At 39.9% G+C, this 25609-nt stretch overlaps 1 protein-coding gene across 20 annotated transcripts in view; it reads right to left on the minus strand.

Moving 5' to 3' along the window:
• Positions 1-25609, minus strand: part of ptprc (protein tyrosine phosphatase receptor type C) — a 158451-nt gene that overhangs the window by 24937 nt on the left and 107905 nt on the right. For all 20 annotated transcript variants that reach the window (XM_072274166.1, XM_072274167.1, XM_072274165.1 and 17 more), the window contains 9 exons: positions 20500-20720; positions 20349-20409; positions 18533-18641; positions 15856-15890; positions 15636-15745; positions 11394-11484; positions 9231-9307; positions 8665-8701; positions 6284-6381 (listed from right to left, as the gene is read on the minus strand). In XM_072274166.1, the coding sequence (XP_072130267.1) occupies positions 6284-6381; positions 8665-8701; positions 9231-9307; positions 11394-11484; positions 15636-15745; positions 15856-15890; positions 18533-18641; positions 20349-20409; positions 20500-20720 (839 nt within the window). The remainder of the gene's footprint in view (positions 1-6283; positions 6382-8664; positions 8702-9230; positions 9308-11393; positions 11485-15635; positions 15746-15855; positions 15891-18532; positions 18642-20348; positions 20410-20499; positions 20721-25609) is intronic.

Here is a 25609-nt window from a genome sequence, read left to right on the forward strand (position 1 = left end):
AGACTAGTCACAGCAGGACTAAAAGTGTCTGACAACCAGTCTGCCAATTATCTGGCCTGGAAGTCAAGCTTTCATAACTCCATGGATGGATTAAGTCTCAGGCCTAGCGAAGAGCTAGACCTTCTTTGTAAGTGGCTTGGTGGGGAGTCACTGTAACATGCAAGAAGGGTTAGAGCAGTGCACATAGTAATCCAGCTAAGGTTTTACAAATGTTGTAGCAAAGGATGGGCAGTTCTTTGGCTCTCCAGAGACAATCGAAGAATCTCCCTTCAGCAGACTCAATCAGTTTCCAAAGCTCTCACACAAAGAATCACAGAAGCTACAGGAGTTTGCAGATCTGTTGTCAGAACTGCAAGCTTCAAAAGGCAAGGGTTACCTATCAGGACTGGGTTTCTTGGACACAGCAAGAGGAATAAACCCCTATAGTGGAGAAACTACTGAAGAATATGCAAGAACAGTGGCTGGTTCAAGTACAAAATGAAACATCATGCCCCCTATCCACCATTTTCATTCTTAGCGGAATTCGTCTGCAACCATGCAGAAATGCACAATGACCCTAGTTTTATGACGTCAACTTCCAGTAGCACATCATTCAAAGGGAGATCTTCAGCAAAACCATGGAAAGCGAAAACTCCTACCACAGTCAGCAAAGCTGAAGTAGAAAACTCTCTCATGAACCTCGACAGACAACGCCCTGTCTGTGAGAAACCCACACCTAAGGAAATCCAGAGGATTCAGTGAAAAAATGTTTGCAGACCGGAGACTTTTTTCTAAAGGAGCACTCAGTATGTTTCCAATGTTGTGCTTCAATAGCACGGCAGGCAAAGGACTATGAAACTATCATCCACTGCACTGAATGCAGCAGTGATCAGCACTTCGTTCAGGGCCAGCACCTTGGGCTACTACTGGTTCCAGTACAGACGCAGCACAGCACAGCGGGGAGCCAGCTGAGCATTCATCAGATATAGCTACTTGCTCATGCGCAGTGGTATGTGGGAAAGACGTCCAGGGCAAGTGCTGCTCTGAAATATGTCCCACCAACATCTACTCGAAGGGATCTCCTGAGCAAAAAATAAAGGCATACATGATATTAGATGATCAGAGCAATGTGTCACTGGCAAAGTCAACATTCTTTGACATGTTCAGTATGAGAGTATTATTACCCACAGAAACTTGCACAAGATCAAGTTTTCTTTGATTCAAGTGTGCAGTTCAAAGACACATCATTGAACAATATACTCTTACAGGGCCCAGATCTCGGCCTGCTCGGGGTCCCAATGCACCTCAGAACAGAGTCTGTTGCAGTGATGGCAGACATCAAACAAATGTTCCACAGCTTCCTAATGAGAGACGATCACCGAGACTACCTCAGATTCTTGTGGCTTTGTGATCACCAAATGGACAATGACATTCTGGAATGCTGCATACGAGTTCACGTACTTAGTAACTGTCCTTCGCCAGCTGCAGCAAACTATGGCCTTAAGAGGACAGCTAGCAAGGGAGAGAAGGAATTTGGGACTGAAGCACAAAGGTACATAGAAAAGCATTTCTACGTGGATAATGGCCTTAAATCATTTTCTAGTGCAGAAGTAATAGTCAGCATGCTGAAAGCAGCAGAGACATGCTGGCGCAGTTTAATCTCAGACTGCGTAAGATCACACGCAACAATGCTGAGTTCATGCGATGTTTCCCATCTGAAGATCTGGCCCAAAGATCTACAGAATATTCATCTTGGACAGGACCTCCACTCTATGCAGCACAGTCCCAGCCTTACTTTCCAGGCTGCTGATACCTTTGTGCTTCATGGTGTGCTATTGACCGTCAACAGCCTACTGGACCCTCTTAATTTGCTGCTCCAGTCTGTATCCAGGGATGCTTCATATTAACAGAGTTGAACTCGAGCACTTGTGAATAGGATTCCCCACTCTCTAGAGAGAAACGGTGGTAGCAGTGGAGTTCTTTAAGATCCTGAAAGCCCTGAAAACTCTGAGAACCTACTCAACAATTCCACTATCTTACAGCTCAAAGAAAGAGGTTTGCATCTTCTGTAATGTATCAACTAAAGCTATTGGTGCTATCGCATACCTGAAGGTCACAAGCACTGCTGGATATAGTGAAGCTGAATTTCTCCAGCGCAAGGCAAAGCTTACTCCCAAACCAAATCTCACCCTACGAAGGCTTGAACTCAGTGGTGCTGGTATAGCAGTTGAGATAGCAGAGATGATAACTTAAGAGCTGGACAAAGAACTAGATGATATCAAGTTCTTTACCAACAGCAATGTTGTGATGAGTTATATATTTAATGAAACAAGAAGATTCCATGTTGATGTATATAATAGGATCCAATGTATCAGGTCTCAACCCAGAAGGGCCAATGGAACTGTGCTCCTGCTGATCTCAACCTGGCTGATCACACCACAAGAGGGCTCCAAACTAATCAGCTCACCCTCTCCTCATGGTACACTGGTCCAGCACTTCCTGTTGATCCCCACAGGAACATCATCAAGGCTAGTATTTTGAAAGTGAAAATGGTTAAAGATGGTGTGGTAAGACTGTTTCCAAAATCAGTCTCTGGGACCATGTTTCTTTTGCCAAAGACTTAATGCAAGGATCACTTAATTAAAAATTACTTTCAGTTTTAGTATTTAAGTTCGACATCTTGCAGATGCTGGGTGGGGAATGTTCTGCCCTCTAGAGGCGCAGTTTGAACGTCACTTCCTTTACATAAGCTGCGTTTATATCATTTCCTGTGCAGATTAATTTGGAATTGAATTTGAACTACACAGTAGAATGACATCCATCTCCATCCTCCCTTTATTTGCCTTTGAAACAGCAATATCTTTTCACAAGTAAGATCTCATTAAAAACCCCGAAGAAAGTTTTCATTTTGGGTGATTTTTGAGAAGGTACATAACTCACTGCACAGCTTTGTACATATGCATTGTGAGTGCAACAGATCAGATCCAATGCAACACAAAAAGGCGCCTCCTGACTGCCACAGTGAAGTTTCAGTACCAAACAGTGGTGCAGCTTGTCAGGATGCTCTCAGAAAGTAGAGGAGGTTGAAGAGATGAGCTTTCTTGACTGTGGAGGATGTATTCTGGAAATATGAGAGGTTATGTGAAATGTGCACTCCCAGGAATTTGAAACTGCTTGCAGTTTCCACTGCTGTGCCACTGAAGTAAAGAGGGGTGTGAGTAGTGCAAGTTCTCCTCAAATCAATAACCATTTCCTTGTCTTTTTGACATTAAGGGAGAGGTTATTTGTGTGGCACCGGGCCTCAAGTTCTTCCACCTCCTCTCTGTAGGCTGTCTCATTGTTGTTGGTGATGAGCACCACGACTGTCGTGTCTTTGGCGATGTGATCGCTCGGGTGTTTGACCGTGCAGTCACGTATGAGCAGAATGTACAACAATGGGCTCAGCACAAAGCTTGGGGGAAGGGGGAGCCCATCTTGACAATGATGGGGAGGGAGGAGAAGTTGTGCATCCTGACTATCTGAAGTCTGTTTGTTAAGAAGTTCCAGTTGCACGGCGGTGTATTTAGACCGAGGAGTAGAAGTTTGTTCAACAAGGTCTATGGGACAATAGTGTTGAATGTCAAATTGGAATCCAGAAACAACATTCTGACGTAAGTGTCCTTGAATTCTAGGTGTATCAGGGCCAGATGCATAATAGATGCTCTGGCATTTGTCATAGAGCAGTTCTGTTGGTAAGCCCATTGGTGAGTGTCCAATGTGGCAAGAATGGACTTTATGATACATGGCATTATCAGCCGTTCAAGGTACTTCAGGATGATTTGTATCAGTGCTACGGGCAGAGATTGTTTAGTTCTGAAGGTGGAGCATTCTTTGGTGCAGGGATGAAGATGGTTGATTTGAAGCCTGGATGACTGAAGTGTTGAAGATGTCCATGAAGACGTCCTGGGAAGTTATCTAGCCTGGCCACATTACAGATGTTGATTCTCTGCAGAGTTCTTCTCATATCTGCTGACCACTGTTGTTCTCCTGGGGGAGTAGCTTTCATGGTTGGTATTGTGTTGCACGCTCAAAAAAAAAAGGAAAAAAAAGTTGTTTAGAGTGTCAGGGATGGGGGCATCACCGGTGCACTTGACACAGTTTTCCCTTGCCTATTATGTAATGCCCTGGATGTCCAGCCATACATGCCGGGGATTGTTAACGGAGAGGTATTGTTGATTATTTGTGCAGAGGCGGCCTTTGCCCTCTTGATGCCTACGACAAGGTTTCTCCTGGCCTCTCTGAGATCTGTTCTGTCAGTGGATTTGAAGGCAGTGCCTCAGGCTTTCAGTAGCGAGCACACCTCTGTGTTCTGCCAGGGCTTCTAGCTGGGGCATTAGTTGACCGTTCTTGAGGTACCAATATCATCTACACACTGGTGACGTGTTTTTGGAACTTGGGTAAAATGTCCTGCAGGTTAACACAATTGATGTTTCTTGCAATTATGAAGAGACCATCTGGATGCTTGTTTTGCAGAGAGCTGATGGTACTGTAAAGCTCTCCCAGTGCATCCTTGGCGTTCGTGCTCGGAGGGATGGAGACAGCAGAGATGAATACAACAGTAAACTCTTTGAGCCATGGCTGGCATTTAATTCTAATTTGCTCAATTTTCCCAGAACAAGGACTGCTAACTACAGATGAGTTTGTGCACCGACCTTTGTTAATGTGCACACAAATTCCATCTCCTTTGGATTTCCCCAACAGCGAGTTCCTGTCTGCACAGGAACAGAATCACTACATCGAGTTGAAACGCCAAGTCGGGCACATTGGTGGTTAATGATATTATGGTGAAAACTAGAATGCAATAGTTTCTTATTTCTTTCTGTGTGTCATTCTCAGTCTCAGTAAGTCCATTTTATTATCTAGCAAGCAGATTTTGGCCAAGAAAAGTGATGGTACTGCCGGTGTGTTACTGCCAGGTTAGCTCTCAACATCGCTAGTGCCACAGCTCTCTCACCACATTTTTGCTTTCTTTCTATCACCTGCATCCACTGCTTCCCCTGCTGAGGTGCTTAGGCCTGGTTGCTGTCACTTGGTCTGGTGTCTGTAGAATCCCTTTGTCTGTTAACCCTGCTTAGATGTAACTTTGTTTCAGATTTTGGTGGTGCTGCATTCACGAAGCTTTGGATAACAGAAAAGCCTAACTAGAAACTTTGAAGTACAATCTAAGAATTTAAAACTAGCAACACTTTTGGGAGCCAGAGTAGCCACTGTGTCTCTGCATGCTGCTGTCTTATGATCAGGGAAGGCATTAAATGGCCATCTCCTGTATTAACACTGCCTTCAAGAGATATCCCTGCTACTTAACGTACAATTCAGGGCAGAGCTGTTTTGCTCTTGATATTCTAGCTAGTTTTATATTCAGGGAGCCAACTCTCAACACTGAATAGATATGTTCTGGGTGGCTGGAGTTTGTGCTGAGAAGCTTTCAGATCAACTACAGTATTGAATATGCAAAGGAATTCTGCTAGTTGGTACATGCTAACGTTGTAAATATGTAATTCTGCAAAGTTAATTCTCTATATTCAAAATGTTATAGTGGGTGATTATAGTCATTAAAACTGTAGTTAATTGTTTGTTATCTTTGTGTTTCAGAAGTATCTTTGCTTTTAAGAAATACCTGCATGTAAGAAGCATTTTGTTAGAAGTGGTGAACGAGGTTTTCTGTGGAAGATCTACTATGTAAAACAAAGGCTTTCAAATCTCCCAGTTACAGCTTCCAAGTGGCTCAGATCAGTCAGGTACAACAGATGTATTAGAAAAGAGGATATAATGTGGCTGTCAAATCTAATTTTTGACCTTTCATTGGTCAATATAGATCAGAGACTGTAAATAGACATTATATATATTTTTTTTTAATCCTTCTGTTCATTGTTTTCACCACTGTGAGAATGGTCTGAATTATATATCCCTCCCCCAACTCTCCTAAAGAAAACCATAGTCTCGGCCTGAAACATCAACTGTTTATTCCTCTACATAGATGCTGCCTGACCTGCTATGTTCCTCCAGCATTATGCGTGTGTCTTCTCATTTTACTAGTTCTGACAAAGCATCACAGACAGAACACAATATCTGCTTCTCCACAGATGCTGCCTAGGTTGCTGAGTGTTGTAGCATTTTCTGTTTTCGTTTCAGATTTCCAGCATCTGCAGATTGTTTTTATTTCCTCTTGCATCTACTCCGTATAATCCTCACATAATTATAGTATGGTGCACAGAAGGTTTTTTAAAAAAATGGTCAAGCATGAGTAGTGGAGAATGTGTCTCACCCGCTTCCCTTCCTCACAGCGAGTCACCATGACAATGATTGTTACTTTCTGTTCCCACACCATTTTCCAGAAATCATCAGATGTTTCTTCTTTCGGTCCTGAAAAATAGCAGAAGTTATCATTGAGCAAACACAGAGAAAATCAAAAGTGGAGACATTCATTTGTGTGATTGGTCTATTTTAAACTAGTTGAATTCAGCTACATATGAAGAGGAACTAGAACAAGGTAAGTTACTAAATTACATCAAGGCATATTCAGAAACTAACTGGAAGCACAGGGAAGAAATGTGAATGAAATACAAAAGAAGAATTCACGCAGGGACATGAAAGAAGCATGAGGACATTGGGGTAATCATCAATCAGTGGTAACTCTGTACCTAAAGAGAAAGAAGGGGTGCAATTACTAAATCATTAATTTGATATGTGATTCATTTGAGGGACAGTCTAAAGGAGAAAGATTGGAACTCTTGATAAAACAGAATATTTGCTCAAAATTAAACATTAGGAAGCTGAAAATAAATAACGCCTCTGTTAATTGTGTTGGGATGAAGGGTATACAGTGAATTAATCTCTCATCAGCTGATTCATACAAATCTTTGGGCCAATCATTTAACTCTCTACAATGTTCAATGATTATGGACACCTTCCCTTTTGAGTCGCAGAGTCATTTGGCTCAGAAAGAGTCTCTTCAGCTCACTACTTACATATGACCATCAAGAACCTATTTGTACTAATCCTATTTACCATACTTGGTCTGTAGCCTAATAAAGGTTTAGATCCACTCTTATGCTATTCTCATCAAACAAACTAACCTTGGATTTTAATGAAAGTGGAACTAATTTATTTTCTATAGATGACCAGCCACATGATATATTCAGATTCCTCCCTCTCAGGCTGTGTCTGACACGACTTTTGTCACGGCTAAAACCTATTCTATTACTTCTGATCTGGACTTCCCCACTGTGGTGACAACTAACAGGTGTCAGGTGTAAAGTTGGGATTGAGGGAACTTGCTCTTTTTCCATTTGCTGTGCTATGACCACAATCCTCTCACTGATTCTAAAACACCTGTTGGAAGGTGGTTGGCTGCTATCGCAGCAGTGCTTGATTCCTTTTTAAATTTTCACTTTACAGTACTGTGCAAAAGTCTCAGGCACAAACATATAGCTAGAGTGCCTAAGACTTTAGCACAATACTGTATTTGTCAACATGGAACGGAGAGCGAGTTTGTAAATCTGGCGAGAGCAAAGAATGTTGGGAATGATGAGGATGGAGTGCCAGGGCAGGTGTGGCACAGGTCCAGACACACCCAGCCCTGAGACACCAGGCAAGATTCAAAGTTCAAAGTAGATTTATAATCAAAATATGTATATATTATTCAACCTTGAGGTTCTTTTTCTAACAGGCAGCCACGAAACAAAAAAAACTCAAAACCAAACCACATATAAATATATATAAAAGACCCAATGTGCAGAGAACAAAAGCCACATCATGCTCATAAAAAAAATAAAAGAATAAGACAACCCATAAAAAAGAAGACGTCAAAACTCAATGTGCAATGAAAACAAATCATGAAAACATAAACAGCAAGCAAATAGCGTCAAGGTAACTTAATTCCAAACAATTGTTTTATTGATCATTATAGAATGTCTCTCTGTTGCTTTTCACTCCCTCCCTTCTCCCTTCCCCTTTTCCCAACCAATGTTCCCCTCTCCCTGCCGCCTTCCCACTCTCAGCCCACAACAGTGATCCATATCAGAATCAGATTCATCTTTGATCACTTATGCCATGATTTTTTTTCTTTTTCCAGCAGGAGCAGCACAGTGAAATACATAAAATTACTACAGTATGGAGCAAAAGTCTCAGGCTCCCTAGCTATATATATATGTGTGTGTGTGTGTGTGTGTGTGTGTGTGTGTGTGTGTGTGTATGTGTCTAAGACTTTTGCACAGTACTATGTAAAGTAGGGTTGTTTTGTATCAAGGGGACAAAGTTTACAATAAGTGCGCGAGAGGTATAATTAAGGTATGGTCTACCATAGTGCATTTTGTTAAACCACTGAAGTGTATTTTACTGTCCCTATGGTAAGGTGGTTATTTGGCTACTTCTACTGAAATTGCTATAGCTACCCTGGGTGCTGCTGCATGGAAACATGATCACACAATGGGAGGAGTCTCAAAACTGCATAGTTCAGGCAGAGAAACTGCAGTTAACACGTCTGCAACTCAGTGTAACTTGGTTATTAAATTCCATCATGTTGTACATCGAAATCATTCAAACTCTTGATTCTCTGAGATAGATATCTGCAGATAAGTAGCAAATTTTCATTAAACTTGTTCTGCAATATTGAGAAAAATATTGCCTGTATACAAGCAAATGTACCTTGGGCGGCAATGTACTTCCGGGGTTCATTGAAGCCCTATGTAATAAAAAATAACGAAGTTAAAAACAACAATACTTCACTCGTAATTAAATGCTCAATAATCAGTCAGCAATGGGGAGAATTACAAACATTGGAGTTATGGAGTGAGTTTTACAATCATCAACGCTAGGTTTTTTAAAAAGCATGTCAAGGAGATGGCATGAATATAGAGGCCTACTGGGTCTCCAATATTGAACCTCAGGCCTTATAGCGGAATGAAGGGTCAAATAGAAAATAAAAATGAACTTTGGTACAACAAAATGCTATTGTATTGAACACCATTGCCAACTTGGATCTTCCCAGGAAGAACTGTGATATTGGTCGTAACAGCCTTCAGAAGTAAACCCTGGGGATGCGTGTAGATTGGGGTCAACTGCAGAAATGAATTCTGTAAAGGGAACACTTTTCTCTTCCATTTTAATCATCAAAAGGATTAAATAATTCTATTTAAACTTCTGTTGTCAAAGTACACAATAATAAATACTTAAATATAATTTGTCCATCACTTCCAAGCTTTCATACTTACATCAATGAAGCTTGCATTGATATAATCTGAACCATGCTCTCCAGACACAGGGGAAAGTTCAACACGGTTGTAATCATCTGTTGAGAAAGTACAATCCTAATAAGTTTATTAAACAAAGAAGGCATAAATGTTCCGACCGAAATCTGTTTTTACTTTAAGCGAACCATGCACATATCATGTAGTAGTGTCATGATGTATGCAATTCATCTATTTTTACATATAACCCATAAGGAGTTATTTAAACAAACAAGATTGCTTAATCAAACAATTCATTTACAATATTACTCTAATACTACCAAAGTATTAAATACACAACAAAATCCATTCATCATCACTTGAACGATTTTCGGTAATGACCCAGCTTTGACTTCAAAAATTGCAGTGGTTTTCACAAGAAGAGCAGGAATGAGGGAAGAATTTATGGAATGATGGAATAGAACAACATATTGGGAAACAGACACAATTAAGTTGAACTGGACCCATTGAAGTGCAATAAAAAAATTATTGTGTTGAACACTTTTGACAGTTTGAACTTTGAAATTGATTGTAATGTCCACTGAAATCCTCATAGTTACAGAACATAGGAACAGGCTCAACAGCTCACTGAATCTACACCAACTATCAAGCAACCATTTTGCAACAGTTTCATTGTATTCTCCCTGCATTTCCATCAATTCCTACCACCTGCCCTAAGATTCTCAGACTCACCAACAATAACTTACAATTGCCAATAAGCAACCCATGCATCTTTGTAAGGTGGAAGGAAGCTGGAACACCCAGGGCAAATCCCACACAGACAGCCACAAACTACAGTGGAGCTGGGATAATATTTTGACCATTGGGGCACAATTCTGTCAGATGTTGTGTTTGAAATTTGTTGCTCGGTCGTTGTCCTGAATTAACAGTTCCAATGTCATGCAGAAGGATATCAAAGATGTGGTGCTGGCAGTGGGACATCATCACCTGTACATCTGACTGCCTAAAAGTTGCATTTCACCCAGAAGTGTTTGCTAATGCAACCCACTTCAGGAAAACTGACTTTTTACGCACACTTAATAAACATGCATTGAGTAATCAAACCACTATGCTATACATTTTCAGTGATTGAGGTACCTAGACTGAGTTATGTATTGACCAAATTTAAATACATTCACAGCGATGGTAAAGATTCTAATACAAATTGTCTTTTTGCACAAAGGGGATGTAGAATGTACCTGAGAGTAATGATGGAAGCTTGCGATCATGCTGATATTTAATAATGTTCAATATATTTATGAAAAGTGAAATAGACTGACATGGTAAAAGAATGTCCACAGAGGATTAAACTTATATGGTGCATGATTGGTCAAACTGCAAGTGGAACTGGAACCTTATCATTTCTCCAAAGTCTGGCTGATATCTGTCCTTCAATTAATATTGTTAATAATCAGATTATTTGCCCACTAATGCATTGCTGCTTATAGGAGCTTACTGTGCCAAACTGTCTTCTCCACTATCTACACCAAAACACTGAATACAGTGCTTCATTCAAAAGTACTTCATTGGCTGCAAATAATTTAAGTCATCCTGAGACAGATATGAAATGAACTATTTACATCTAATCATCCTCTTAATGAAATGTCTTTACAAAGTAATTAATTGTTCTTGAGGAAAATTACAGTTTCAAGTTGCTGATCAGAAATAGTGCAGATATAACAGATGGTCCCTTAATCATATCAGTCCAGTAAGTATTCATTCGACTGGTGAACAAAGACTAAAACCTGCAGAATATTTTTCATAATGAACACCTGATTGCTACATCTGTGAGAAACAATTTATCTGTCATTTTCCTGAAGAACCCATCAACCTCCATGCTCAGGATCCTGTGTTTCAGCAACATGCCAAATCTCTGAAGAAAAACATATTCATCCTCCTATCACAAGTAAATTAATGCCTTTTTCTAAATGAAAAGAACAAGTTTTCCAACTGTTACAAAATTATAGCTTTCAATAAACAGAACAAAAAAGCTCCCTAGCCTATACAACTGCTACACTCTTGACAAATTTCTTTTAACTTTCTGAGTGTTATTTCAGTACTGAGATATTCTATGGGGCCATATTGTTCTGCAATAATATAGAAACACATCAGTTAAAAACTTAATTAGCAGGTTCCATTCAAACTCACATGGTAGGATGTCAATATATCGATTCTTGTTCGAATTACAACCTTTACGTGCATCCTTAACAGGAAATTTGCTGAAAACCCTTGGAATGCTCTGAAATGATAATTTCAAAATTACATTATTTTCTACCAACACAGTAACCAAGTTTCTTATTTGATGTACAATTAATTCTGTATTGCTATCATTCAGCTGTTATAATTTGCAGATGACAAAAAAAATTGGTGGACTCATTGTGAAGAAGATTTTCGCAAGGTGCTGCATGTGAGGTTGCTAAACAAGAGCCCATGCCACTACAGAAAAGATACAAGCATTTATAGAAGATTGCTGACTGGCAGGAGACGAAGAATGGGAGTAAAGGCGACCTTATAGTTGGCTATCGGTGAATAGTGATGTTCCACAGGGGTCAGAGTTGGGACTGCTTCTTTTCATGTTATATGTCAATGATTTCCATGATGGAATTGATGTCCTTTTGGCCAAGTTTGCAGATAATACAGAGGCAGGTGGAGGAGCAAGTCATGTTGAGGAAGTAGGGAGTGTGAAGAAGGACTTACTGTAGACAGAATGGGTAGAGAAGTGGCAAATGGAATATGGTGTAGTGAAGAGCATGGTCATGCACTTTGGTAGAAGGATTAAAGGTGTAGACTATTTTCTAAATGAGGAGAAAAATTCAAAAATCAGGAAAACAAAGGGACTTGGGAGTCTTTGTGCAGGATTCCCTAAAGGTTGACTTGCAGCTTGAGTTGGTGGTAAGGAAGGCAAACTTACTGTTAGCATTCATTTCGGGAGGACTAAAATATAACAGCAAGGATTTAATGCTGAGTATTTATAAAGTATTGGTCAGACTGCATTTGGAGTACTATGAGCAGTTTTAGGGCCCTTATCTAGGAAAAGCTGTGCTGGCATTCAATGGAGTCCAGAGGAGGTTCACATGAATGATTCAGGGAGTGAACAGGTTAACAGATAAGGAGGGTTTTGATGGCTCTGTGCCTTTACTCAGTGGAGTGAAGAAAAATGAGGTGGGGGGGGGGGGAATTTCATTGAAACCTATCGAATATTGAAAGGCCTAGACCAGAGGTTCCCAAACTTTTTTTTATGCCATGTACTATTACCATTAAGCAAGGGGTCCATGGACCTCAGGTTGAGAACCCCTGGCCTAGATAGAATGGATGTGGGAGTCTAAGACCAGAGGGCATAGCCTCAGAATAGAAGTATGCCTCATTAGAACAGAGATGAGGAAGAAAGTGGAGGTTGATAGGTTCTTGATTAGTAGGGGTATCAAAGGTTACAGGGAGAAGACAGAATAACTGGGTTGAGATGGATAATAAATCAGCCATGATGGAATAGTGGAGCAGAGTTGATGGGCCAAATATCCTAATTCTGCTCTGTCTTCTGGTCTTAAGATTGTCTAAGCATACAGTGGACATAGATCAGCTAGAAAGTTGGGCAGTGTGGTGGCAGATGGAACTTAATGCAGGCAAGTGTGACACACTTTGTGAAAGTACAGTACATTCTGGTAGAGCATACAGAGTAAATGGAAAGGACCAGGAACATTGGTGTACAGAGCGAATTTGGGAACTCACTGAAAATGTTGACAAAGCTGGACAGGGAAATTCAGAAAGCTTGAGGAGGAAATGGGATGCTTTCCTTCATGGGCAGGGCACTGTGCTTACGAGTCGGGCTGTCATGTTGAGGCTGCTAAGGCTGCTTTTGCATTACTGTGTACAGTTCTGGTTGCTGCACTAGCAGAAGGTTGTGATGGCAATTGAAAGAGTGCAGGTGAGATTCTTCAGGATGTTGACTAGAATGGACTGCTGTATTTATAAAGGGAGAATGGATAGACTGGTTTATTCTCACTGGAACAGAGAAGACAGAAGGGGTGACCTTACTGAAGTTTATAAAATTATGAGAGAAATGGATAGGGTAGATAGAGAGTCTTTTTGCCAGGATAAAAAGGAAAGGTACGTTGCATCCGGAATTACTCCAGTTAGCGGATGACTTCCTCCCATGCTGCTCTTGACGTAGTGGGAAATCGCATATGAGGAAAGTTACAGTAGTGGTTTGCCATTGCCTTCTACCGGGTGTTTTTTTTTCCCTCAAAGAGATCACCAGCTCTTAACCCACCATGGATGAAAAGCATGCAGGGAAGCCAGCTGGATTCGAACTCGGGACCTCCCGCCCCGCAGTCCAGCACTGTTGCCACTATGCCACCAGCCAGGTCTTTACCAGGGTAAGCACATATAAAACTAGAAAGCACAGGTTTAAGGAAAAGGTGAGAACTTTAAGGGAGATCTGGATGGTACATTTTACACACAGAGGTTGCTAAATATCTGGAATCATTCTCCAGAGGAAGATACAAATGTTTACAAGGTACTTGGACAGACACTTAGAGTGGAAAAGCATAAAGGGATATAAGCCAAATGCAGACAAATAGGATTTGCTTAGGTAGGCATCATGGTCAAAATGTTCATGGTGGACTATCAAGGTTCTTTTCTTTACTGTACAGTTTTATGATTCTAATTTTCACTGCTGCAGCCAGGGTGGTGGAATGAATCGCTTGTACTTTAAGGCCCCGTCTGCTTTTTATACCACTGGCTTTGGGTAGTTGGACGAGGACACATAAATAACCAAACATGCAAATGACTCAACATAACAAGCACATTCATCACATTTTGTGCATGAAGCAGAACAGACTGAGGTGCTTCACCAATACTGAATCAGCAGTTAGTCTGTGATTCAGGTGTTATTAATATAGAGGTCACCTGAGGAGGTAAGACCAGCAGTTAAATGGTAAAATGAGATTTACTTTACCCGCTGTAGATGCTAAAGATCTCCATAGATCTTTATGGAGCACCATGCATTCCATGCTCCATATTGTGCATTCTCCTTGATAATTCAGCTCATATTTATTCATCTTACAAACCTCAATTAAATACATTGCGAAAAGATTTATCCTTAATCATTGGTGCACATCACCTTTGGGAATTCTGAATTGTTCTCTACTTTTGAGGGATTTAAAAAAATTTATTCACTTATGGGATGTGGGCATCACCAACTAAGCCAGCATTTGTTGCCCATCCCTAGTTCCATAGAAGTCAATGGAACTGAATTTCAAAAGAGGTATACAATTCATAACAGCTGCAACTTTACATATTTAACAGTAATGATACAGGGCGAATTTTTACCCTTTTATGTTTAGTAGGCAAATTACTTTTTCTGCTTTTCAACAATAATTTGGTGCATCTAGGTGCTACAATCGCCCAGTAAAATGACAGCGCGCTTGATCGCAGCAACCTCTCTGGGCCCAAAGCAATAATTGTTCAACCATTATGTCATTTCTATGATCAGAAGACAATGTTGGGTATTAAGAACATCAAGTACTGGAGGTCTACCCCATCAGAAACTTTGCTCAATAGATATGGAGCTGAATTTGTTGTATACTACATTTCTGCTTGCTACTGCCACCACCACCCAAGGGGGAAGATGTCAAAGCTGGTGCATGGTCCAACAACCAGCGCAAATGAATGCCTTTGCCATTTTTCTTGTGTGGGGGGGTGGGAGGGAGATGCGTGGCCTCAGTTGTTGCACGGACCAGGCTCACATGCCGCAGGGTCAACAGTTGCAGTTGCCCGGAGAAGGAGACACAGAGGTGGCATGGCGTGGCGGGCGGCTGTGCTGGGTTTGGGGGTTGGGTCTGTTGGCCCCTCCTATTTGTGCTACCCCCGGTGTTTGTTTGATGGAAGACAAGCTGGATTGTGTTCTTTGTGGATACACTAGTGCAACACGAGGAACTGCTGCTTATTCTTGCAGAAAACGTGGCTCCAGAACATCATTCCCACGACACTCAGGGACTTGGTCTATATTATTACAATTATAATTATTATTGTGACTATCTTTTATTTCTATCATTATTGTATGTGCTATATGTGCCTTGTGCTGTGTGTGACTGTTGGTACTGTGTTTTGTACCTTGACCCCAGAGGAACACCATTTCCTTTGGCTATATTCATGTGTATGGTTGAATGAAAATTAAACGTGAACTTGAGAGGATTCTTCTTTAGGTGTTGCCTGCACTTTCAAATTCATTCTCAGCAAACAGCTGAGCACCCACACCCCATTCTGGCTCATCTGTCACTGCAAATTAGTGGTACACTTCAGTGTCATTATCCTCCCCTTTAATATATTAACCATCATTGCCTTTGTCTTCGAGTGGACAGGAACTTAGGAATGTGATGATTCACCAATTACCTGGAATTCTGCTAAAAATAATCTGGATTCATCGGCCTGCTTTCTCCTATAGACATCAATCAGTTGTTCCGCAAGTATGGGTTCCACATTGAGCAGCTGTTTTTCATCATCTGTAAGGAGTGGTCAACATTGGATATTAATTGTATGAAATATTCCCCGAGACAAGGTTTAGACCAAATGCTCAACACGTAAAAATAAAGGGGTAAAGCTGGTTACTGACCATGTCCAATAAGTTCCACAGATTCTTCAGGATGTCTATAATCAGGATAGAGCAAGAAAAAAAAAACATGTTAAATAGCACTACCACATCAAAAAGAATGTACTATTAGTTAGTGTTATCAGTATTTATAATTAACATTATGATCAACTTTCCCTCTAACTTCTTTTTAACATTTGCTTGGACCATGCCTGAAAACTGCGCAGCGCTTTAATAAAGCATTATGTGAAAGAAAATTCCTGCTGCGTGGCAACAAAGGCTATGTGTGCAGGTGCATTTCAGTTAATGTGCAGCCATGCACCTGTGCAGCTTAGAGAGAACAGTGACTATACTATTAATTGTGAGAAATCTTTGGATAGGATTTTCATATATTCACTTGCATTTACTCAAGTAGTCAGATAAACACAAGAGCAATATTACTTCATTGAATTTTCTGTTATTTATCTGCTGACAATGTATTTGGTTAAATTGAGGTAAAGTGGAGAATTTGCTCATAAGAATAAGAGGATCAAAGAAAACTGGGTAATTTGACTTACATTTCCCTTCAGACTAAACTTGTAAAAGAAATACTTCAGTTCAGATGTCCTGATGAAGGGTCTTAGCCCAAAGCATCAGCTGTTTATTCTTCTCCATATATACTGACAGATTTGCTGAGTTCTTCCAACATCTTATGGGTGTTGCTCAGAAAGATTATTTTGGGTACTCTCTCAGGTGAAGCAAGCAAGTCTTCATGAGATAATAATTACTTGACTGGCTGATGAGTGAATGTGTGAAAGAAAATGGCACAACATAGGACTTCTGAAGCAGAAATGGCAGGAGGGCTACATATCTCATTGTTTTAGTGCTGAGAACATGTGTGAAGTGTTGGAAAGCAGTTAACCCCACACCAAAGTTATCACTCACCTGAACAAAAATACAAACATCGCCCTGAGAAATTATTAAAATAATACTTTGCCATATTACAGTGGGTTCCTGCCATAAAGAAATACAATTCTCCCATAAAATCATTACTTTGCATTAATGGCATTCACCCTAATTTGTTTTTTCTTTTACTAATTAAAATTAGAGTCAAGAATATGCTTTTCCTATTTTAAATAAGTTTGGATTTAATCGGGTCAGATGTGAGGTGTTGCACTTTGGGAGAACAAATGTAAAAGGATAGTCAAAAACACATGTGTGCATATGATAAAGGATAGCACCCCATTAATGGCAAAATCCTTAACAGTGTTGACGTACAGAGAGATTTTGTTCAAGTCCATAACTTCCTCAAAGTAGTTGCAAGGTTGACAGGATGTTCAAGAAGGCACGTGGTATGAACTAATGGTCCTTATTCGTTGAGGTACTGAGTTCAAGAGTCAGGAGGCTATGGTGTAGCTTTATAAAACTCCAGTTAGACAGCACCTGGAGTACTGCTTTTAATTTGGTTGTTCCACTGCAGGAAGATTGTGGGTGCTCCAGAGAGTGCAGAAGCCGTTTATCAGGATGCTGCCTGGATTGGAGTGTGTGTGCTACAAGGAGAGGTTGGACAAACTTGGGCTATTTACTATGCAATGGCGAGGGCTGAGGGGGAGACCTCATAGAACGTTGTAAGATTATATGACGCAAAACAGAGTAGACAGCTGGTTTCCTATACCCAGGTCAAATGCCTAATACTGAAGGTCAGGCATCGAAGGTGACAGGAGATGTGTGGGCCAAATTTTTCTTTTACACAACGATTGGTGGGTTGGTGCCTGGAATTTGCTGCGAGGGTTGGTAGTGGAGGTAAATATGATAGAAGTGTTCATGTGCCTCTTAGATGGGCGCGTGCATGTGCAGAGAATGGTGAGATATGGACATTGTGTAGGTAGAAGGAATTAGCGTAGTTAAGTGTTTAATTACTAGTTTGACTAGATCAGCGTAGCAGTGTGGGCTGAGGGCCTGATCCTGTATTGCACAGTTCTATGTACTAAGTTGTCTGAAACTGGGAGGAAAAGAACACCATTCCTCCCTTCATTAGCCATGCCATTCTAAAAGAAATCCTTTAGCTCAAAGCTATTTTTGCCTTAAAATCTACAGCAGTACAAATCTATGATTGGTTTGAAAGTATAAATAAAAAACAATATATTTGCCCAAGGAATATACATCTGAGGATTCTCTCAGAGAGTGGATTCAATCGAATTCACAAGTATGAAATCCAGTTATCACTCATCCACTGCAGAAAAAAATTCCCATTAACCAGGCAGTTGCATGCCCTGTACCCATCACTGTGTTCAATGGGCTTATCAATGAATAAACTATGCTGAATGCTAACTGGTATCACCTCAGATAAAGAGAAACAAACGCAGAATGGATTTTGATCTGATGATAGATACTATGATCCCAAGCAGCCTTTCAGTAATATTACATACTGTGGTGGGAAATTCATTAGAGAGAATTGACTGAAGAATTAAGTGTAATGGTACAAGGAGGAAACAAGTAACAATACCTGAAAGTCAATTGGTATAACCCACAATAAATTAATAAATAACACATTCAGATACAATGAAGTTGCTTCCAGAAACTTTAGTCAATTTACAGAAAATATGGTTTCCTTTCTAATGTTTCTACAATTTTTTCTTGCTTTCTGTTTTCAGTATTTTACGATACAGTTCTGTGCTGCAGAAAATATGAGGTGTGAGACAAGCCATTTTAACTCAGATACCTTGAAGATTTCCTCTGCAAAATGTATATTTTGTAGAGTACAATGGCCAGAGCTATTGTTGTAGCAATGATCAGAAATGCCAGGAATCCAATCAATGCCTTTTCATTGTCTGCAATATAAAATTCTACAATCACTCACAAGAATGGATTACTGAAGGAAAATGTAAAATTAATTATAAGACAATGTTAACATGATAACTCTGAATTGCATAATTTTGCTGGATATTTTTCTTATACATTTCATTAAGAGTAACTTTGATATCTGTGAATTACAGTTTACATGCAAAATTTGTATCTTTGATCTATTACAAGTCAGAAAGCACTAAAGAAACAAACAATTGAAGATCGTTAGATTGCACCCATGAACTAGTGGTGAAAGCCCCAAGCACCTGCTTAAACAACTGTTCCCTGTTATCTATGTGACCGCAGAGTAACAAATTACTAGGCCTCTTCAGCAGCCTCTCCCAAACCTGCAACCTCCATCACCTGGAAAGATGAAGGCTGTAGGTCCAGCTTGCTCTCCCTGTTAAAGCTACACACAGAGCAAGAGGAATGTTCTAACAGAACAGTTTGTATGCATGAGGACATGATGCAGTGTCCTAGTGAGGAAGCCCAGGACACATTTTGGTCTTGTTTTTCTTAAATCATAAGATGCCTATGTGATAACAGCTGGGCTTCTTATGTCCTTTTATCAAGATGGAATGCTTGCCATTCATATAAAGAAATACTGAAGTGAAAAGATTAGATGGGAGCTGCAAGTTTAAGATTTGAAATTTGGCATATTACCTACTTGATTTAGATAAGGCCTTCAAATGGATGATTCTTACTATTGCTCTTCTTTACATTAAAATTTTGTGAAATGGCACAGCTGGAATAATCTTAAGGCAAGGAAGCAGACAATGGAGCCTGGATAACTTATTAGATGAGTAGAGATAAACTTAATTGGAGCAAAGAACTGTTGATGCTGGAAGTTTGAAGCAAAACCACATAATACTGGAAGTTCAGAGCAGGACAAGAAAAATCAGTAGAGGAAGAAATAGTTAGCTTTTCACGTCAAGATCTCAACTAGAAAGGTGAGAAAGCAAGCATATTTTAAGGTGCAGGGAGGGGGAGGGTGGATGCAATAGAATATTTGAGATGATTGCAGACCAAAAATATTATCGTCACCCCTGATCTGAAATAGCATATTTGCTTGCAAGTCTATGACTAAAGAGGCAAGGAGGGTGAAACATCATACGAAGAGGTTTGTAATATTATGAAGAACGGTATAATTGAGCTTAGCTAATTTCTGTAACTGAGGAAGTATAATAGAAACGTAACTGAACCAGGTTCTAAATGTACAGATACATTATGGAAAAATTAAAAGGTTACATAGTGGGAGGGGCTTGGCAAAGTGGATAAAGTAAGATTGCTTGCCTTGGCTGGAGATTTGAAAGTCAAGGAACCTGACTACATGCTAGAGTTAAATATATGGGACTGTGAATCTTTGGAATATTGGAATATCTACTGAAGGTCGAGATTGATTGACTCTCATACATACAAAAAAATCTGAGGTGATGGGAATCAAGACAGAAAGCTGTGCAGAAGTACAGTAGATCTTGTCAAATTGCTCATGAGACAAGTAGCCGACATCAGCTTCTATAGCTTATATTCAATGAGCCTTGTGCACCATAGAAAGCTGGACAGGTTCACCAACTATGAGAACTAAAATTATTTGCACTCGGTCTATTTCAGTTTTGGCAGAACATAGTAAACAGTGGATTTCTTCCCATAGGATGGTGTTAGCAAAATTTGATTTTAGGAAGTATTTTACTTACATCCAGTTTTGTAAGTTCCTTGATGGAATTGGGTAATACAAGTTGGACTATTTACCTGCAACTGGAATAGGGCAACAGTTATGTTAGTACAAGTCCAAACCGTACCTGACAGAAGCTGAAATATGTCTTTTCAACAACAAAGTTGAGTTACCATTAATATGTATTCAGACAGATAGTTTAAATCTTTGAATTCAAATGAACAATTGTTACTATATTTAATTTTTTCATTATTTTTGCCGGATTTTGGTTGTAGATTGGCTGAATATGAAACTTCCTTTCCATTCCAGTCTTCATGTTTTAGTTCAGTACAGGTAATGTGAATGATATTATTGTTCAATATTTTGACTTCTGCGGCGTTAGGATGGTTTGGGCCTAAGAGGAAAAAGGAAAAAAAAAGTCAAAAACATAAACTAAGAAATAAAATACACACTGTTCTGTTTTCATTTAAATAAAAAATAATTTAATAATTAAGACATTGAGCTCAATCTAAATCATGTTTTGAATTTTCTGTCACAATGTCTTGGTGCTTGGTAGGTGTGGATATAGCCACATTATAATAAAAAATCAATAAAAAACTATTATTTAATAGTTTTTATTAAATAAAAAACTGGTTTAAATTTCAAAGCACTATTAGCTTTACAACTCAACAGAATAGATGCTCGACACGTTGGGGAATAAAGACTTGAAGTCCTTTGTGGTGGGCACAACACTGCTTTCTGCAAAAGAAAACTTAAAATTACAGTTGATATTCCATGTTTAATTGAAGAAAGTCTTTCATTCATTGTTGTCCTCTTCCACATTTCTTTCCCGAGATTTGGAAGTGCTGTACAATCAGTGAGGTACTTTTAAGTAACTCTCTAAAGGTAAAAGGCAATAGCAACTGATTACCATATGCCTAGCGTCCACAAGCAGATGTGATAATGATGATGAAGTATTATGTTTTGTTAATTGAGAGAAATAAAAGTTGGCTGGGAACAAGGGAAACTCCTCTTCAAACTGAAGTCATGGGATTTTGTGAGGGTGAGCAGACAGCTCCTTATTTAATACCCTAAATGAGCAGATTGCACCTCCATTAGTGCAAAACTGTATAGTGTTCACAGGTTAAGGACTGTCCTGAAGTCCACCTGAAAGAGACCCCGTGAAAAGATATTTGGCCTCCCTGTTGAGAAGAATCAGGAGTGGCTTGATGAGAACAACACAGAGATTGAAGAGCTACCCAACCATGAATGTAGGGCAGCTTAGAATGAAAGTTCCACTATTTCTCAAAGAAAAGAATCAGCTCTACAGGCACCCGAAGACACAAAAACAAAACCCTTGATCTAAATATAAAAAAAGAATTTTGACAAAGAGAGCACAAGAGATAAAATGGCTTGTTTATAATCAAAATGTGCAAAGGATTTTCATCAATGACAATGCCATCTTTGACATAAATGCACAAGGCCCACCCGACTGAGAGTGAAGAACCAAGGTGAACACATTAGAAATAGAGAAGTAAGCAGCAATTGTTAGAAGGAATGCTTCATAGATCACCTCAACCACATCTCCATCCCTCGTGTGCACACTTGAAGTCATCATGTGGCCACCTACTCAGTCCCACTTTGCCAGCACTTCTCTATGTGACTGAAAATGGTCACATCCCATCTTAAAAAAAAGTAAAAGTCATCAGGAGTAGAAGGATCCCTGCTGAAGTTTTTAAACTTTTTGGAAATAGCTTTATTCCAAATCTACAACCTAATTACCCAGATCTAAGAAGGAAAAGTATCACCAGGGATATCAGAAATACCAGAATAATGCCCAACTTGAAGAAAGGAACCATCTCACTGTAGGGCATCTCCTTCTTGTCTGCCACATTGAAAATCAGTGCTGGAGCCTTTCTCAACTTCCCAATGACTGACGGATGCTCCCCAAATCAGTATGAGGTATAGTTGACATGGTCATCACAACAAGACAACTCCAACAAAAATGCAGGGAGCAAAACCTTTTCTCAACCTCACTAAAGCCTTTGATGCTATTTTTGGGAGGGAATATGGAACAGCATCCTCAGATTCAGTTACCCTAGAAACTTGTCTCCATCTCATATTTCTTTCTTGATGGCGGGTAGGTCCAAATGTAACTAATGAGCCAATAATAGAACCAATTTCAATGAAGACTGCGTCTTGACCTATTATATCACTCTCACTGACACACTCCACCTTATCTCAAACAATCCTGAAGGAATGGAGGAGACCTTGAGAACTAATGGGAAATTATTCAACCTATGGTAACCATTATTCAGCATCCAGGTCAGCTGAACACAAGGTTTACCTGCACATCGCATTTGGGTTTGCACATACTTGGAGGCTGAACTCCAAGTCATTGCTGACATGTTCACTAAAACATACAAGCGGTTAGGCCATACACTAGATCCATCTGCAAGACAACCGGTCCCTGCTCCCCTGCACTGTTCTCTGAAAATGAAGGTTAGTAGTGAGAACCTGTAAAAAAAAAGAACTCTCTCAATATTGGGAACCACCTCTAAGTGAAAACAGATATAGATTATAAAATTCATCATTGCTTTGAATGAGCTAATGCGGTCTTTCTTAGATTAAGGAGAAGGTGTTTGAACTTCAAGACATCAGACTTGGCAGAAAACTCTCATGAAATGTAAATATACCACCAGAGCTGTTTTCAAATACGCTGGAAGTCTAAGTGAATCAATGTCAGCATCCTCCCTCAGGCCAACATCACTAGTATTGAGGCCCTGGTTATACTCAGTCAGCAATGCTGGGCTAGGTCACATCATTCTCATGGCCAACACCAGACTCTCAAGGCAGTCAGTCTAGTCTAAACTCTAATCAATGTAAGAGATTACCAAGTAACTAGAGGAAAGAATTCACAGATGTGGTTGAAGCACTCTTGAAAAAAAATGTAATATTCCCATTTGCCTTGGGAATCTCTTGCCCATGACCACTCAAATTGTAGAAGGAATATTCTGAATGGCTTAGAGAACCTGAAGTCCATGCTCCAGGTTCATTCAGTAGCCCTGTATAAACAGCTATGGAGCTTTTAACCTAAAAAATACCCATCTACCTTTCAGACACCTCTTGCCCCACGTACAGTTACTAAAGAAACCATACATTTGGAATGAAAACAAGTCACCCATGGCAATGAGGGACGGCACAAGAGGAGTATTCCTTTAGGTGGTCATTGGATTTATAGCCTTGGTCATTGTTAGAGTGGAACATGAGCCTTCAACATGTTGATTCAGAAATAAAATTACCATTTGAGCTAATGCTGCCGATAATCACAGGCTGTTGATTCTTATTTAAGAGATTTCAACATTATTTCTCTTTATATGTTTGTACAATGTCTTCGGAGATTTTTATGAAAAGGATGCAAATTTTAAAAAATTACACAAATTGATTTTTGCCTTCTGAGATAAAACAAAAAATGCTGGAAGTACTAATTCAGGTGAGAAAGAACTCTCAGAGGTGTTGTTAAGTTTAAGTAATGACCAACTCACTTTAGGATTTCCTTTTTACTTCAGATTTCTACTGTTCACAACATTTGCTTTTGACATGTGATTTTTTTGTTGTTGTTTATAAACCACAGAACTGTGTCCTTGAATGATTAGAACAGTGATGAAGAATTCAAAGAAGTGTGAGATCATCAATTTGAATCCAGGAAAGAGAATCGTCTTGACCATCAAGAAATTAGTAATGAGCAATGATGACCATGGAGTCATCAAAGATCTGGTGTACCTAGCAGGGTACTAAATATTTGTGCATACCAACTGAGTGGAGCGTTCAAGGATATCTGTAACTTCTCACTGCTCCAGTCAGAGGCTCCCACCTGCTTCAAAAGGGGAGCAACCAAAAACAGCTGGGTGAGAGGTCTCAGCAACTATTGCCTAGCAGCACTGACATCTACTGTGATGAAGTACTTTGAGAGGTTGGTCATGGCTAGAGTAACTCCTGTCTGAGCAACGGCCTAGACTCCCTGTAATTTGCCTAACACAACAACAGATGCAATCTCACTGGCTCTCCACTCAACTTTGAAGAACCCAAACAACAGCAAAACATGTATCAAGTTGCCGTTTATCAATTCCAGCTCAGCGTTCAAAACCATTACTCCCTCATTATTAGCTAACAAGCTTAAAATCTGGGCTCTTGTACATCCTCTGCAAATGAATCCTCAACTTCCACATTAGGAGACCACCAAGTGTGGGGATTGTTGATAACACCTCCATGCTGAACATCAGTGCAAGCACATCTCAACGACGTGTCCTTAGCCCACTGCTCTACTTTCTCTGCTGGCCAGGCACACCTCAAAAGTCTTTGATGATAGCATTGTTGTTGGCAGAATCAGAGAGAGTGACAAGGAGGTACAGGAGTGAAATAGATTGACTGGTTGAGGAGCATCACTATGACAACCTTGTGCTCAATGCCAACAAGACTGAGGAATTGACTGCAGACTTCAGGAAGAGGAATTCACAAGAACACACATCAATCTTCATTGAGAGGTCATCTGTGGAAAGATTGAATAGCTTCAAGGTTCTTGGCATCAATATCTTGGAGGATCTATTCTGGGCCCATCACATTGATGCAATCATAAAGAAGGCATGCCAGCTGCTTTGCTTCATTCGGAATTTGAGGAGATTTGGTATGTCACCAAAGACCCTTGCAAATTTCTGCAAGTGCATGGTGGAGAGCATTCTGACTGGTTGTACCAGAGCCTGGCATGGAACCTCAAAAGTGCCCAATCACAAGATACAGCAGAGGGTTGTAGATTCAACCAGTTCCATCATAGGCACAACCTTCCCTGCCAAGAAGGATATATTCAAGAGGCAGTGCCTCAAGAAGACAGCATCTATTATTAAAGACCCTCTTTGTCTAGAGACATGCCCACTTCATATTACTACCACCAGGGAGGAGCTACAGAAACCTGGAAATCCATACTCAAATAGTTTAAGAACAAATTCTTCCCCTCTACCATCAGATTCCTGAATGGTCCATGAACCCATGAACACTAACTCAGTATTCATCTTTGTTTTAGATTATGAGAACACTCAGTCTTCGTTTATTGTCATTTAGAAATGCATGCGTGCATTAAGAAATGATACAATGTTCCTCCAAAGTGATACTGTATCACAGAAAAACAGGACAAACCAAAGACTAACACTGACAGAACCACATAATTATAACATATAGTTACAGCAGTGCAAAGCAATACCATAATTTGATAAAGAGCAGACCATGGGCACGGTAAAAAAGAAGTCTCAA

The sequence above is a fragment of the Mobula birostris genome, chromosome 12, assembly GCF_030028105.1.
Source record: "Mobula birostris isolate sMobBir1 chromosome 12, sMobBir1.hap1, whole genome shotgun sequence".
NCBI classification, from domain to species: Eukaryota; Metazoa; Chordata; class Chondrichthyes; order Myliobatiformes; family Myliobatidae; genus Mobula; species Mobula birostris.